Source organism: Bombina bombina, chromosome 7, assembly GCF_027579735.1.
Source record: "Bombina bombina isolate aBomBom1 chromosome 7, aBomBom1.pri, whole genome shotgun sequence".
NCBI lineage: Eukaryota > Metazoa > Chordata > Amphibia > Anura > Bombinatoridae > Bombina > Bombina bombina.
In genome coordinates, this window is record NC_069505.1 from 424,836,332 (window position 1) to 424,854,292 (window position 17,961).

General features: G+C 35.9%; 1 protein-coding gene across 1 annotated transcript in view; it reads left to right on the top strand.

Annotated features, from left to right (window-relative positions):
- Window positions 1-8,568: 8,568 nt before the first annotated feature.
- The window catches only part of FAM83F (family with sequence similarity 83 member F), an 818,594-nt gene continuing 809,201 nt past the window's right edge, over window positions 8,569-17,961 (top strand). The window contains exon 1 of the mRNA XM_053721291.1: window positions 8,569-9,072. Within this exon, the coding sequence (XP_053577266.1) occupies window positions 8,611-9,072 (462 nt within the window). The 5' untranslated portion in view covers window positions 8,569-8,610. The remainder of the gene's footprint in view (window positions 9,073-17,961) is intronic.

Sequence of the window (17,961 nt, forward strand, 5' to 3'; positions counted from 1 at the left end):
ACAACCTAGCAAATACCCCTAATAAACACTACAGCACCAAGAAAAACATTTACCTTAGCAATCTGCTTGCTGTCTGTGCAGAGCTTTCTTTTCTCACCACAAGGTAGTAGTGGTGATTAGTAAAACTGCCGCTGCTCTGAAATCTGATTCTGCTGAGCAGTAGCGGGCCCCTGAGAAACCTGTAGTTACCCCCCTGGGACAGGCTGTCGCATTCCCATAGACAGCACTGCAGTAAAAAAAAAAAAAAAAAAAAAATTATTACAACTTTTAGTTTTCTGACCTAAAAAAAAGTGTGTGTCACTACCCACTAACAGAGCTGCAGGAGTTTTCCTCATCAGCCAATAAGCTTCAATCCTATAGACCAGACACACACTTCCTGCAAGTTTCAGATAGAAAGCATTGCCTTAAAGGATTTACTTTCTGTTATAATTTTTAAGCTAAACAACTAACATATTAAAGTTAATAAACATTAATTAAAACCTACTGACCTATATTTTCTCCAAAACAAAGTTTCATAACGTTCTAAAAGTTATATCTTTTATTCGCCGATGATGTCACGTTATCCTGCCCACTATTTTCAGCACTGCATGTTCAAAATACTTAAACCAATAACTTTGTGTTTAAACCGCCATTTTGAAACCTAGGTATTGTAAACGGATTGGTACAGAGCAAATGATACCCACGGAGTGGGTTTGGAAAACAATTAAATTTGCAGACAAGATTTCTGATATACGGTAGAGATATGTTAATGAAATGCTATTGATAAAAAGCGTATTTGGGGTAGTTAGTTAGTAACAGGCATAGAAAATATTTACTTACAGTGGCCCTTTAACCCAGTGCATGAATCTACATAAAGTGATTTCTCATGGGGATGATATCAATTTGTACATTTTAATGTCTATAAAACAGGGACAGTATCCTGAAAAGGAGCTCATATAAATTATCAGCACTGATTAAGAAATCCAGTAAGTGAGGGGTTAAGCTTGGCAGGTGTGAGACTTGCTGTGGACAATTCTTTAAACAAACGAAGTCACTAACAATGAAAAGTACAGAGTTCCTGGCAGCTCCTAAACTTCCTGAACACACAGGCAAACTGATCTGTAATAATATCATGCATATTAACCCTTTCATGCTAACAGCCCAGAGACACATGTTGCTTTTTATATAAATGAATAAATAATGACATTTCTATTTTATAAGGAAATGAAGATTTGAGACAGTTTCCAACTTTTGTTCTCAAATTTACTTTATTGTAGTTTTTCAAATTGCAAATCCTTTCTGAATCATTACATTTGTATTTTTATTTCCATTTCACTTTTAATTGAGTGATTGGAATATAACTTTTATAAATGCAGATATTTTACAATTGCAAACATTTATGGATGCGAACACGAATTCGCATTTGCAATGCATGGAAGCTTTGCCCAGCATTGGGCAGCAAAGTTTAAATATATATGAATATATAAATATATATTTATGTGTTTAAATGTTTATATACACAAATGAACACGTAAATATGTATTTATATAAGCATATACATATATATTTATGTGTTTAAATGTTTATATACACAAATGAACACATAACTATATATTTATATAAGCATATACATATATATTTATGTGTTTAAATGTTTATATACACAAATGAACACGTAAATATGTATTTATATAAGCATATACATATATATTTGTGTTTAAATGTTTATATACACAAATGAACACGTAAATATGTATTTATATAAGCATATACATATATATTTATGTGTTTAAATGTTTATATACACAAATGAACACATAACTATATATTTATATAAGCATATACATATATATTTATGTGTTTAAATGTTTATATACACAAATGAACACATAACTATATATTTATATAAGCATATACATATATATTTATGTGTTTAAATGTTTATACTGTATACACAAATGAACACATAAATTATATATATATATATATATATATATATATATATATATATATATATATATATATATTTACAGCTTTAACACAGTCCCCATAGACCGCAATGTAAAGGCCCTTTTCAGTGACGTTTTTTTTCCTAACACCCCACATCCCCTCACTTTAAAACCTTATAACTGCTTTGGGCAGTTATTTTTAAATAATAAAGATGCTAGCATGTTTTATTTTAATAAATAAACCTTACATTTTATTTTGGGGGCAACTGGGGGACATTTTTTTCATTAACCAGAGATCTTATCTCTGGTTAATGAATTTGAGTGCAAAGTGCTACAATTAACCAGCCACTTGTAATGGCTGTTTATTTAACGTGTTCCTGCAAACGTCAAATTTGCCCGTTTGTGGGCGCGCAATAAATTAGTGCTCCACTTGTAACCTAGCCCTTAGTAAGTGGTGCTGTATAGTGATTGTTTTTAACATATTTCTAGCGGTTCACGTTTGCAGTGAGAGATATCATGTACTGAGCACCTCTCACGCAACTATAGATATTAAATGACAGGAACATCCACTAACAAACTGCTGGAAAATATAGGTGAAGCAATGCTGAAATAATCTGTAGATTACTAAATGCCATCAGTTCCTTATAACCACTCGCACACACATACGGTACGGCCTGTCTATAAAACTGTATTGTAATGGTCAATAAAATAAATAAGTTTCTTCCCTAGGTGCAGCCAACCAGAAACATCCCTTTGTAAACAGGACCAGTTAGTCTAACTGCACTAAAAACAAATATTTGTGCTCGTTTTGTTTTATTTAATTGTAAAATACTTTCAGTTCAAGTTTTGAAAGGGAGGCGTTGGTATTAACAAATAAAATAATGACAGCATCAGAGAGGTGGATGGGTTGTACGTTCAATATATTGTCAGAGACTGCGCTATCAGGATGAAAAGACCAGAAATTGTAGTAAAAATCAAATAAGCAAAAAATGGTCATAAATAAACCATGTCCCTGCCATAAGAACACTTTGTGTAAGAATGAAGCAAGCTCTTAAAGGGACATTCAGTTAATTAAGTAATAGATAGACTTACAGAGTGAGAGATAGATAGATAGATAGATAGATAGATAGGGGTGCCTGTGTGTGTGTGTCTATCTATGTATGTGTGTGTCTGTATGTGTGTGTCAGTATGTGTGTGTGTCTGTGTTTGTATATATATGTAAATATCAAACGTATAGAGTAAGGGATCACACTGTGTAGCATGTTGCAGGGTGATTTGGAATGCTGAGGAATGCATTCCATCTTTTCTGTGGTAAGAGGAAAACCCCACATTTCTCAGAGTTAAATTATATGAAAAACAGAAGAAAAACATAATGCATTTATATAACAGAGGTGTTTTTATGTTTGTTTTTTACATTTTAGACTGATGTTTACCAGAGAGCAAAAGCATTGCACCCCTCCTAGCAGGCAAACGGTTAACCAGGCATGAAACTTGTTTTTCCACTCCTGTTTTTAATCCAACTTAATTTAAAGATTACAGAAAAGGCAGCTCTGAAGCATTTTCAGAACCTTTTTATTTTTAAATGGGGTTGTCTCACCCAGCCAATCACAGGCTGCGAAAACAATCACATTCTTCATATACATCAGAAAGTAAATTCTTCAGCATATAATTAGTCTGTTTGTCCCACACCAATTATCTTCCAGCTGTGCATCTGATCTCTCTGCGCAAGATCAAGTGTGGGGGGGGGGGTTGTATAAATAATCTCACCACGTGCAGCTGTGGTGATTGTGGGCAAACACTTTTACACTGAGTTCCCTGCATATTGATGTCTTTTTTTATAGTAAAGTATTTACATCCTCATCACTCTCAGTAAAAAACACAAAGTGGTGATTTTACCCCATAACACACAGAGCAGTGATTTTACCCCATAACACACAGAGCAGTGATTTTACCCCATAACACACAGAGCAGTGATTTTACCCCATAACACACAGAGCAGTGATTTTACCCCATAACACACAGAGCAGTATTTTACCCCATAACACACAGAGCAGTGATTTTACCCCATAACACACAGAGCAGTGATTTTACCCCATAACACACAGATCAGTGATTTTACCCCATAACACACAGAGCAGTGATTTTACCCCATAACACACAGAGCAGTGATTTTACCCCATAACACACAGAGCAGTGATTTTACCCCATAACACACAGAGCAGTGATTTTACCCCATAACACTCAGAGCAGTGATTTTACCCCATAACACTCAGAGCAGTGATTTTACCCCATAACACACAGAGCAGTGATTTTACCCCATAACACACAGAGCAGTGATTTTACCCCATAACACACAGAGCAGTGATTTTACCCCATAACACACAGAGCAGTGATTTTACCCCATAACACACAGAGCAGTGATTTTACCTATAACACACAGTGCAGTGATTTTACCCCATAACACACAGAGCAGTATTTTACCCCATAACACAGATCAGTGATTTTACCCCATAACACAGCTCAGTGATTTTACCCCATAACACACAGATCGATCAGTGATTTTACCCCATAGCACACAGATCAGTGATTTTACCCCATAACACACAGATCAGTGATTTTTCCCCATAACACACAGATCAGTGATTTTACCCCATAACACACAGATCAGTGATTTTACCCCATAACACACAGATCAGTGATTTTACTCCATAACACACAGAGCAGTGATTTTACCCCATAACACACAGATCAGTGATTTTACCCCATAACACACAGATCAGTGATTTTACCCCATAACACACAGAGCAGTGATTTTACCCCATAACACACAGAGCAGTGATTTTACCCCATAACACACAGAGCAGTGATTTTACCCCATAACACACAGATCAGTGATTTTACCCCATAACACACAGATCAGTGATTTTACCCCATAACACACAGATCAGTGATTTTACCCCATAACACACAGATCAGTGATTTTACCCCATAACACACAGAGCAGTGATTTTACCCCATAACACACAGATCAGTGATTTTACCCCATAACACACAGAGCAGTATTTTACCCCATAACACACAGAGCAGAGGAACCTTTTAAAATTCGGTTGCTACTCAGGGGACTTTAAAAAATGGACATTTAAGTGCCCAGTATTTTTGTACTGGACTGTTCTGTTGAATAGAGGACATCCTGCAACATTATACAGCATACACAGTGCCACTGTCGCTGCCTGTCTGTGAGAAACCTGTTTAGTCAGGGTCTTATCTGCAGTTCAGATCTTTACCCCCAGGAACTGAGTGTGACTTTACTACATTTACTCAGCACATCCCTCATGTGCAGCCTTCCAGGTCTTAGCAGCATTACAGTAGCTAGGGATTACTATTAATTATTATTAGTAGTAGTAATAGAATAATAAATGTGTTGCTGCTATTAAAAGGGACACGAAAAAAATTCCTATCATTCATTAAAAAGAACACTAAGGGGCCGATTTATCAATGTCGATTTATCAATAGCCTATCATGTCCGACAGACATCCGCTAGCAGGGCGTGTCAATCAGCCCGATCGTATAGGATCAGGCTGGTTGCAGACCGCAGCCTCAGTGGCAGCGGGCCAGTTATAACTGCTGTTTTCGGCGAGCCTGAAGGCGCCTAAGTATTCAACAAGTTAAAAAAATATTTTGTTGCATGAAAACTGTTAAGGGAAAGCAGATTGTTTTGTAAGTTTGTAAACAACTGATACACAAGGGTCCTCTTGTTCACTGGCTGATATAGACAACTCCTAAAGTGCTATTGGTAGACAGTGACACGCCTCCACAAGCATGAAAGGAAAATGAGTTTAAAGGACATTAAACACTTTAAGATTTTAATATAAAATGTTTAATTACATCTAGTTAAACACAACATTGCAATTATTTATTTTGTCCCCTTTTACTGTAATTTAACTGCAAAAATTGTTGGTTTTCCAATTCCCCTGAGTTTCTATTAATTAATTGGCACTGTTGTAATTAAAGGGACATGAAACCAACAAACCTCTTGTAATTCAGACAGAGCAAACCATTTAAAAAAAACTTTCCAATTTACTTCTAATATGAAATTTGCTTTATTCTTTTTTCTTTGTTCTCTTGCTATCTTTATTCAAAAAGCAGGAATGTTAAGGAGTCAGCCCATTTTAGGTTCAGCATCCTGGATAGCGCTTGCTTATTGGTGGCTACATTTAGCAAACCAAGAAGCAAACATGACCCAGGTTCTGAACTAAAAATGGTCTGGCTCCTAAGCTTTACATTCTTGCTTTTTAAATAAAGATAGCAAGAGAACAAAGAAAATTTGATAATAGGAGCAAATTAGAAAGTTGCTTAAAATCGCTGCTCTATCTGAATCATGAAAGAAAAATTGGGGTTTAGTGTCCCTTTAAGATCGCTGCTTTATCTGATTCATGAGAGAAAAATGTTGGGTTTCACTTAGCTTTATGTTCTCATACATGTAAAAGCCTCCTCTTATCTGAACAAAAAAAGTAACTATCTAACAGGGTTGTACAATCCACACCGCCATTATTTTCACACTTTAGTGACTCATATTTGCCCTTAGTAAAATAGATTTGATAAAGTAAACCTAGGTTACAACATAGGGTGTGCTGAGTTGGACCTGACAAGATGGAACCACTGTCACTAAGCGTTCACTAGGTGTGTCCCAAGAGCTGACAATCTAACTAAATGGTATAAAAATGGAAGATTTAAATAGTTTTATGCTTTTGATTTTCTTGCCCAGATTTAAAAAGCAAACTCATAAATGACTTATTGTTATTAGCTTCCATTGTGTTTTACATGGGTTCCCTTTACAAATACAGAGGGTCTTTGACATTAGCACGGGTTGGAAGAGCTAAAGGGACCTTTGTGTATACAAATAAAACTCTCAGTTTCGTTATAGACGGTGGACCCATGCAATAGGGCCCCATTTAACAAATTGCGTTTGGATAAGATATGCAGAGAAGGGAAATCTGGCGCTTGCAAGGCAACTTTAACTTTGCTCTCCCCCCTGCTCTAGCGTAGCCAAGCGCAAGGGAACAGGTGTGAATCGTCCCAGACTAATCAGTCTAGAATGAAACCCAAAATGCTTCTTCCAAGATTCAGATAGAGCATACAATTTTAAACAGCTTTCCAATTTACTTCTATAATTTAATTTGTTTTGTTCTCTTGGTATCCTTTGTTGAAAATGATATCTAGGTAGGCTCAGGAGCTGAGCGCTATCTGCTGATTAGTGGCTGCACAAATATACCCCTTATCTTTGGTTTACTGATGTGTTCAGCTAGCTCCCAGTAATGCATTGTTGTTACTTCAATAAAGGATACCAAGAGAATGAAGCAAAATTGATAACAGAAGCAAATTGGAAAGTTGGTTAAAATTGTATGTTCTATCTGAATCATGAAAGAAACATTTTGGGTTTCATGTCCCTTTAAGATTGCTGCAGTTGCAAGTCACATGAGTAAGCCTATACCACAAGGGCATCTAATCTGCTGCATATACTTTTTGATAAACTGAGCCCTATGCCAATGCTATGATCCTGTGTCCGCCAGATATAGCAGGTGAGCTAATCACTGTCTGTATTTTTATCTGGATCAAAATAGGGGTGTTCCAGTTCCAGGACACTTTTGAAAGAGTTAAATACTAAGGACAAGATAATCTAAAAGTCTCTGGTGAGATTCTATAAGATTGCTGCCAGTCCTTCTATTTCCCCTGTGGAATGATCTAAAGCCACTTTTCTCCATAAGGGGCGTATACAGAATTTCCATATGGGAAGGAGATGCAGACATTACAAAAGTACACAATAAAATGCGTTCTTTTACATACAAAATTAATATTTCAACTTTTCTCAAAAAAATACACAGTAAAAATGTGTATTGTTACGGTGCATAAAAATAGTAATAAAACTGTTTGCCAAAAATCGTATTTCATCAAAAAATGTCAAATTTGTATATAAATTACACAGGAATAAATTGTATTAAATAAGCACTGCGTAAATTGTAATTTAAGTACACTGGATGTGCAAGAATCACACAGAAATTTGTTCTTATAAGTACAAAATACAAAGCTTAACTGTAACATTAGCGTTCCATGGCTAAAAAACAGAGGCGACTATAATATGCTATACGTAGAAAGCAGTGCAATGCGATTATTTTTTGATGCAGGATTTAATGTATAAAGAGCGCCCCCCGCTCACTGCTAAATTTACTCTACCCAACAAAGTTTCCCTTTCCAGCGATCTACATTACTTTCTATAGGAGACATCTCGCCACTCGCAGGTACTTTTTAAAGATAATTCCACAAGGTCAGCCCCTGCGAGGGTCAGCGTAAAAAAAACACGTCTGATCCGGTGAAGTTTAGATAATCGGTCCTATGGTGTTATAGAAGAGAATTTGTTTCAAAATAATCTGCTCTAAGGACAAAGAAACATTTTCTTTTCACAGTAGAATGTCGCCTTAAAATGAAAAGATGAAACTTTCTGAGCTGTAGCGTAGTACAGTGTGTCTAGATGTCCCCTGCTCACCAGCTCAGGTAAGCCTGAGGGACGGTTACTAATGAGGTAGGTGGGGCAGGCAGGTAAGTCCCTCCTCCCCCCTCCCCACACCTTGCTCTGCCTGCTCCTGATTCCAACTGTGAGACAGTTTACAGTAACCCGAGAGGAACCATGGCTGAGTCACAGATCATCTGTCTTCGGGACGACCATATCAATGAGAGGGTGACAGAGGACACGGTTAGCTTTTACTACAGTGAGGACCAAAGGAGACTCCTGGAAGCTCTGACCAAAGAAGGCTCACAGTCCTACCGAGAGCTTATCAAGAAGAAAAACCTTAAAGACTTTCTCTCCACCAGGGAACTGAATGATATCTGTTCAGGCTGGAAACCTTATGTGACTGAAAGTCCCAAAAACTCCAAACGTGGCACTAACAAGCAGGCAAAGGACAGCACAGCTTCTCTGGAGTACTGGCCAGCATTGTCCGACACGGAGATCCCACCACTGGACCTCGGCTGGCCAGAAAATGGATTTTATAGAGGGGTCAGCCAAATGCTTGTGTACACGCACCCCCCCAAGGAAAACGCTCCCACTATAAAGGCCGTATTACGGGGTCTCATACAAAACGCAAAGAAGGTACAGTAAGTCTGCCTAACACGTTTTATTCTAGATTAGGTATGTGCCTAGGGCAGCATATTCTGATTGGTAGTTCTATGGCCGGATGCCTTCTTTCTGTTTAATCTCCTATGCACCCCGAAATGTTGTATTTATTCCCTTTATTACAGATCAGTGATCACTGGTAGTATAGGGCGAAGAAGATATACCAGTGCCTAGAGCAGCACAAAAACTAAATACACCACTGCTGACACGATTAACAGAGATGAGAAGAGCAAGAGGGAGAATAAAAATAAATAAATCACATCAGAGCTGAAGAAATCTTTTTTTTTTTTGTGCATCTGAAGAACAGATTATGTTTCTGCTACTTGTGAATCTGGTGTTAAATATTAGCAGATTTATCCCAACAAAACCACCATTATTTGTAATTCTGCCAGAAAAATAGACTAAAGTTCCTTATTTTGTTTGTTTATGCCACGTTTACCTCTGCTGAAATGTTTATTCTGTGATTCCTATAGACACAGGGCCGTGGTGCTGTATGAAAAAGATATAATAGATGAATTTAACTGACTCACGTCACAGATAAAAAAACTTGTGTGTGTGACATTTGTTTAGACATGTCTAGGATCCGAGCTGTATACTCTCTATACTGAGATGTACAACACAGTGCCTACCCCCTCCTCACTAGTTTATTCACCTTAAAGGGACATGGGAGTCAAAGTAAAACTGTAATGAGTCAGACAGTGCACAACTGTTTTTTTTAAAAAGGTATTAAATTTACCTTGTTCCTTATTAATCCTTTGTTTCAATTGAGCGCCTTTGTATAAGTGCATAGTGAGGTAGTCTCAGGAGCCTGCACACATGACATGTACATATGTATAATATTGCTGTCTGGGCTGTACTTCCTCATTCAACCCCCCGCACAAACACACACACAGACACAAACACACACAGACACAAACACACACAGACACAAACACACACAGACACAAACACACACAGACACAAACACACACAGACACAAACACACACAGACACACATATACACAAACACACACAGACACAAATATACACAAACACACATATACACAAACACACACAGACACACAGACACATATACACAAACACACATATACACAAACACACACAGAGACACACACACAGACACAAAACAAACACAGACACAAATAAAACAGACACACACAAACACTCTCTGTAAGTCCCTTCACTCGCTCCCCATTCACAGCAGAATTAAATTCAAAATTCTCACCCTGACCTACAAAGCCCTCACCAATGACCTGCTCCTCGTGTCCTCTACCATCACCTCTTCTCATTCTAGACTACAGGACTTCTCTCGTGCGGCACCAACCCTCTGGAACGCACTTCCTCGCACTCTCAGACTTTGCATGATTCAGATAGAGCCTGTCCTTTTAAGACACCTTTAAATTCACTTCTATTTTCAAATGTTCTCTTAGTATCCTTTGTTGAAGAAGAATACGCACATATCCTACATTAGTGGGAGCTAGCTGCTGATTGGTGTTTGCACACAGTTGTCTCTTGTGATTGGCTAACTAGATGTGTTCAGCCAGCTGCCAGTAGTGCAATGTTGTTCCTTCAGCAAAGGATAACAAAAGAATGAAGACAATTTGATAATGGAAGTAAATTGGAAAGCTGTTTAAAGGGACACTCAGGTCAAATTAAATTTTCATGATTCAGATACAGCATGTAATTTTAAACAGTTTACTTCCATTAAAAAAAATGTGCATAGTCTTTTATATTTACAATTTTTGAGTCACCAGATCCTACTGAGCATGTGCAAGAATTCACAGACTATACGTATATGCATTTGTGATTGGCTGATTGCTATCACATGGTACAAGGGGAGTGGAAATATACATAACTTTGCAATTTGTTATAAAAAAATCTACTACTCATTTGAACTTCAGACTAAGTGCTATTGCATTGTCTTGTTATCTTGCATTTGTTGATTATGCAAATCTAATGTGTTGACTGGTCCTTTAAAATTGTATGTTCTATCCATTCCAAGTGAGTTGAAATGTTGGTGTTTCCTGTCCCTTTAACTGCTGGAAAGGCAGGCATTCTGGGTAAAACCTCTTTACTTCCTCTATCTCCAGCAGCCAAAGAACTTGCCGATATCAGCAAATGGAAGACTATAGTCCACTCCAGTTTAATGTTTATTCCCATCCCCTATCAGTCTAAAGTATTGTGCTTATCCTCACTTCGTCTGCTGGGGCACTAGCCAGTGTATCTACCAGCCTTTCTGTTACACAAATTATAATTATGGCTTTTTTTCACTGCCCCCGAGAGGCTTTAGAGGATACTGCATATTTTAGCTATGTGAACCTGCAACATTCTAACCAGTAAATGTTTGATCAATGCAGGAGGACACAGAGAACATAATATAATTTTTTTTTAAAGAGAGTTTCCAAGGGATCTATCCCTAGCCTGCAAAGGAACTGCTCACAATAAATTTACATATATATATATATAATGTATATATCAGCATTTAAGCCTTGCATTACATAAGGTCTGCACACTCAATAAATGTTTATATATGCACAGTATATATCAGTAATTAAATGCTGCATTACAAAAGGTCTGCTCACACATGAAATGTTTATATATGTACAGTATATATCAGTAATTAAGCGCGGCATTACAAAAGGTCTGCACACACAATAAATGTTTATATATGCACTGTATATATCAGTAATTAAGTACTGCATTACATAAAGTCTGCACACACAATACATTTGTATATATGCACAGTATATATCAGTAATTAAGTGCTGCATTACAAAAGGTCTGCACACACAATAAATGTTTATATAAGCACAGTATATATCAGTAATTAAGTGCAGCATTACAAAAGGTTTGCACACACAATAAATGTTTATATATGCACAGTATATATCAGTAATTAAGTGCTGCATTACATAAGATCTGTGCACACAATACATGTTTATATATGCACAGTATATATCAGTAATTAAGTGCTGCATTACATAAGGTCTGCGCACACAATACATGTTTATATATGCACAGTATATATCAGTAATTAAGTGCTGCATTACAAAAGGTCTGCACACACAATACATGTTTATATATGCACAGTATATATCAGTAAATAAGTACTGCTTTACAAAAGGACTGTACACTCTAAATATTTATATATGTACAGTATATATCAGTAATTAAAGGGTCATTAAACACCAGATTTTTCTTTGCATAAATGTTTTGTAGATAATACATTTATACAGCCCATACAGTTTTTTATTGTTTTAAAAATAGATAGTTTTGCTAATTTTTAAATAACTAATAATTGTGCTGATTTTCAGACTCCTAACCAAGCCCCAAGGTTTTAGGAGAATACTGATGTATACCTACTCCAGCTTGTTCCTGTTTGTGTAAAGAGTCTTTTCATATGCAGAGGAACGGGGAGGGGGAGTGTCTGATATTTCCCACTTGCAGTGGGTGTTCCAGTAACCTTTTAAACAGTTTTTAAACTGGAAGCTTCTAATTAAGTTTTTAAATAGTTTTATACGGGATTTCAATGCATCACAAAAAGTATGCACAGTAAGTATATATCAGTAATTAAGTGCTACATTACATAAGGTCTACACACACAATAAAGGTTTACATATGCACAGTATTTATCAGTAATTAAGTGCCACCTTACAAAAGGTCTGCACACACAATACATGTTTATATATGCACAGTATATACCAGTTATTAAGCACTGCATCACAAAAAGTATGCACACACAATAAGGGCTAGATTACAAGTGGAGCGCTAAATTATCGCCCATCCGCAAAAGGGCAAATTTGCCTGTTTGCGGTTGTGCTATAATTAATTAGCCATTACAAGTGGCTGGTTATTGTTATCACGAGCTTGCCGTAGCAATTAGTGCTTCTAAAATTAACCAGAGATCAGATATCTAGTTAATTTTATAAATCTGCCACAAATGCTCCCAAAATACAGTCTAGTGTATTTTATTAAAGGCAGTATTTTGGGGTTAAAGTTGGTGGGAAATGGGGATGTTAGAAAAAAAACGGCACTGAAAAGTACCTTTATATTGCAGTCTATGGGAACTGTGTGTTCCCAGTAAATATATATGTTTTTGCCTATACAGGTAGCCCTCAGTTTACGCTGGGGTTAGTTTCCAGAAGGAATGGTTATAAATTGAAACTGTTGTAAATTGAAACCCAGTTTATAATGTAAGTCAATGGGAAGTGAGGGAGTTAGGTTCCAGGCCCCTCTCAAAATTGGCATAAGTAACACCTAATACATTTATTTTTAAAGCTTTGAAATGAAGACTGTAAATGCTAAACAGCATTATAAACCTAATAAAATAATCACACAACGCAGAATATATAATTAAACTAAGTTAAATGAACAAAAACATTTGCTAAACAGCATTATAAACCTAATACAATAATCACACAACACAGACTTTACTTGCATTTTTCTGCAAACAGTTCTTTCTATGCATTCCAATCTGGACTGATTTATAGACAGGAAGATCTTGTTCATTGTCACATGACTGGAAAAAAAGGTTGTTATTCTGAAACGGTGCAAATTGAACCGTTGTAAACCGAGGGCCACCTGTATACATTTACAGTATGTGTAATAATGTATATAATCATATACAAAAATATTTAAACATGCTGCAATCACTACGCTACTTACTCTCTATGCTGCGCTGAAGTTCTGATGTCGTCAGAGGCCTAGTTTCCATTGAGGTGGTAAAGTTTGGAAACTGGTGGTGAAAACATTTATCTCCTTAAAAGTCTATGGAGAATTTTTATGTTACCACCAGTTTCCAAATGTTACCAACTCAATGGAAACTAGGCCTCTGACGGCATCATAATGAGGCTCCCATAGGGTCCTATGGAAGTGCGCAGTGGTATTACAAAGTGGAGCGCAAATACCACTTTTATGAAAGCAATATTTATCACTCTACTTGTAATCTGGCTCTAAATGTTTATCTATGCACGGTATATATCAGCAAATGCACTGTATATATCAGCAATTAAGCACTGCATTACAAAAGGTCTATGTGCACACAATACATGTTTATATATGCACTGTATATATCAGTAATTCATATCTGCATTTCATAAGGTCTGTGCACACAATAAATGTTTATATAAGCACAGTATATATCAGCAATTAAGCACTGCATTACAAAAGGTCTATGTGCACACAATAAATGTTTATATATGCACTGTATATATCAGTAATTCATATCTGCATTACATAAGGTCTGTGCACACAGTAAATGTTTATATAAGCACAGTATATATCAGCAATTAAGCACTGCATTACAAAAGGTCTGCACACACAATAAATGTTTATATATGCACAGTATATATCAGTAATTAAGTGCTGCATTACAAAAGGTCTGCACACAATAAATGTTTATATATGCACAGTATATATCAGTAATTAAGTGCTGCATTACAAAAGGCCTGCGCACACAATAAATGTTTATATATGCACAGTATATATCAGTAATTAAGTGCTGCATTACATAAGGTCTGTACACGCAATACATGTTTATATATGCACAGTATATATCAGTAATTAAGTGCTGCATTACATAAGGTCTGCACACACAATAAATGTTTATATATGCACAGTATGTATCAGTAATTAAGTGCTGCATTACAGAAGGCCTGTGCACACAATAAATGTTTATATATGCACAGTATATATCAGTAATTAAGTGCTGCATTACATAAGGTCTGTACACGCAATACATGTTTATATATGCACAGTATATATCATTAATTAAGTGCTGCATTACATAAGGTCTGCACACACAATAAATGTTTATATATGCACAGTATGTATCAGTAATTAAGTGCTGCATTACAAAGGCCTGCACACACAATAAATGTTTTGTAAGTGTTTCAAACGTCATAGTACAATGTCCCTTCAAGCTGTCACTTTCACAATTGTTTGCAAAACGCTGGACATTGTAGTAAGACACCTTTTGAGTTTGCTTATGTTATTTCCTGTAATTGTGGCCAGTTAGTAGTTAACCATAAATAAGTTTGTGCACTGTTCTAAACAATCACTGTGTAGTATTCTGTCAGCCAATCTGCAGAATTTTTACACATAATTACAGAATTTTATTTCCAGCAACTCGGGCAAAAACAATCAAAATAAATCATATATATTGCAATATTTTCATGAATTAAAATGAATTTATTGGGAATGACATCTTGAGTTTGATATTTAGTAATAATAACCCTGAGCTAAACTGCTTACAGAGGAGGCATTTTCTCAGAGTATCCTGTTTGTGCAAAATACTTTGTAATAAAGGTAACAAATCAGCTAGAAGATATCACATACGTGTGATGTACAGATGGAATAAACGCAGGACAGTGATCAGTTCAGTCTAGAAAAAGAAAGAAATCATTACTACTGTACGTCACATAGACCGTCTGTATTTACTGCATACAGAATGCTAGAGAAGTTTAATTTTGACTTTTACTGTCAAAATTAAACATAGGTTCCCTGTACCAGTTTTTCAAGGGGAAAAGGTCATAATTTAGATGAGTCTTAAAGGGACATGGAACTTAAACTTAAAGGGAGATTAAATATAATTCATATTATTGGTAAAGTGAGCCACACAGCTTGCAAAGACTGCCATGATGACGCAGTCATTTGTTATATATTTCATTTTTAGATTATTTTCTTTTTAATTAAAGTAAAGGGCATTAAACACTAAATAGAGTTCATGCACTTCCCTATAATCATTGGGGCTGCCATTTTGGAACCTAGGTTACACTACAGGTATCTGAAGGAGAGTTACTGCTCATGTGCAAACACATCAGCACTGGAATACAATGACAGCTAGAGAACAACATGGCGGCACCGTGGCACTCCTGACTAGAGGGAGGTGGGGAATAACCTCAACACTATGCAAATAAAATGTAGTTAATCTCACTTTAATAAACTATTAATACCTCCCTTACCTGGGGCAGCACAACTCTGCATACTGCAGTTTTCTATAGTTTAGCTACATTTCAGCAACGGAAACCAAAATAAAACAGTCAATGTAATAACAGGAAACAAACAAAAAAAAATCAATAAGAACTAGTGAATACTTAAAGTGCCATAAAACATGTTGAGATCTGTGCATATCCTAAAGAGGATAATTAAGTAAAAACAGTTTGCATAAAATAATTGTTTAAAAATTGCTGGCAAGTATTTGAAAATAATTTTCAAAAATAAGCAAAATTAGTTACACAGCCATGCTGTCTGGAGTAGTCTGATCCACCCCCTTATCAGTGTTTAGCATCAGAAACACAGGCATTGTATTACAACTAAGTTCATAGCAGATTATTTGCTTCTAGGCATGCTCCCGCAGATAATGAGTGTTAAAGTCTTGTATTCTACCAAATCAAAGGTTGATATTGATGCAGCCATAAAAGGAATTGTGTGGGGGGAGTTAGAGCTGTACAATTCAGAAACTTAAAAGAAAAGGTTAATGGCGAGGCACTGCAGTATAAATTTGTAGGTAAAGTAATTAAAGTACATATTATTATATATAAATTGGGGCAATAAAAATGTACCAAACTCTCAGCCAAAACTAAATCCAGCAGCTGATTATAAGATATCTCCTGTTTCAAATGAGGCAATGGCATCACATGACCCTCCGGAGACTGGGGGCTGACTGCTCTATACATTTACAAGAGATCTATATGTACACACACAGCTATCTAAACGCCACAAACACCTCTGATTTCATGTTCATACAGAACTCAAACCAAGGATCAAAATCTGTAGTCTCCTTAATCTTTTTTTAAATTAGAGACCATTAAGTTTATCCCTTCTACAAAGCTGGATGATTCTCCGAGCTGACGTCAGCCTTTAGCATACAGGTAGTTGCGGATATTTATTTTGGATGATGGGTTATTATGGCCCAATGTGGCTTAGTAAAAACCAAAACATGTAATTGGCTGATGCTTCTTAATTCTTATAGCAATTTAACTGATTCACAGTCTATATATAGGGGAGAGATTTTACAAATAGTATTTCTACTAGTAAATAAATATTAAAGGGACAGTGTACTGGTAATTGTTCTCTTCCCTTTGTGTTCCCAATAATCCATTTTGCCTGCTTGAGTGTATCAAATGGTTTACGAATAGCTTATTTACATTTATGAAATAGCTGCTGGGAAAGGGGTATTACAATGTTCATTTTCCATTGTTCTTTGGGCACCATGTCAAGGACAATTAAGTACATATATAAAACAGGCAATAAAAAAAAGACTGTGCAAACAAGGCTGTGTGGAAGATATGATTATCTAAAAGGGTTTCCTGACAACCTTGTTTGCACAAAGAGAGATAAATAAACTAGTTAAAACATAGCGGCGCACGTTAGTTTATAGAAACTAAAGTACTTTGCATTTATATTTATAGAAACTAAACCTTTACACTTATATTTCAATATTTAAACAACTAATACAATTGTAAAAAAAAATCTATTCTACATTTTATTCTAAGGCTGTTGAATATATATGTTTAGCATGTAGCCATCCAGTAGTGAAGGATATGTACATATTATTGTTTAACAAAGGAAACCAAGAGAACAAAGTACATTTAAAAATAGAAGTGAATTTAAAAGCGTATTCATGCTCTATCTGACTCATGCAAGTTTCATTTTGACTTTCCTGTCTATTTTTATATGCACACTTTTTGAGGCATCAGTTCCAAGAGTTCACAGTGTATGTGTACATAAGTCTGTGATTGGCTAATAGCTGTCACATGATACAGAGCTGGCAAATTAAAGACAATTTTGATTTTTTTTTTCTCTCTTTTTTTATTTATTATTTAATGGTTCTTAAGTAAATATATTTTACAGTTCTGTGTTTCT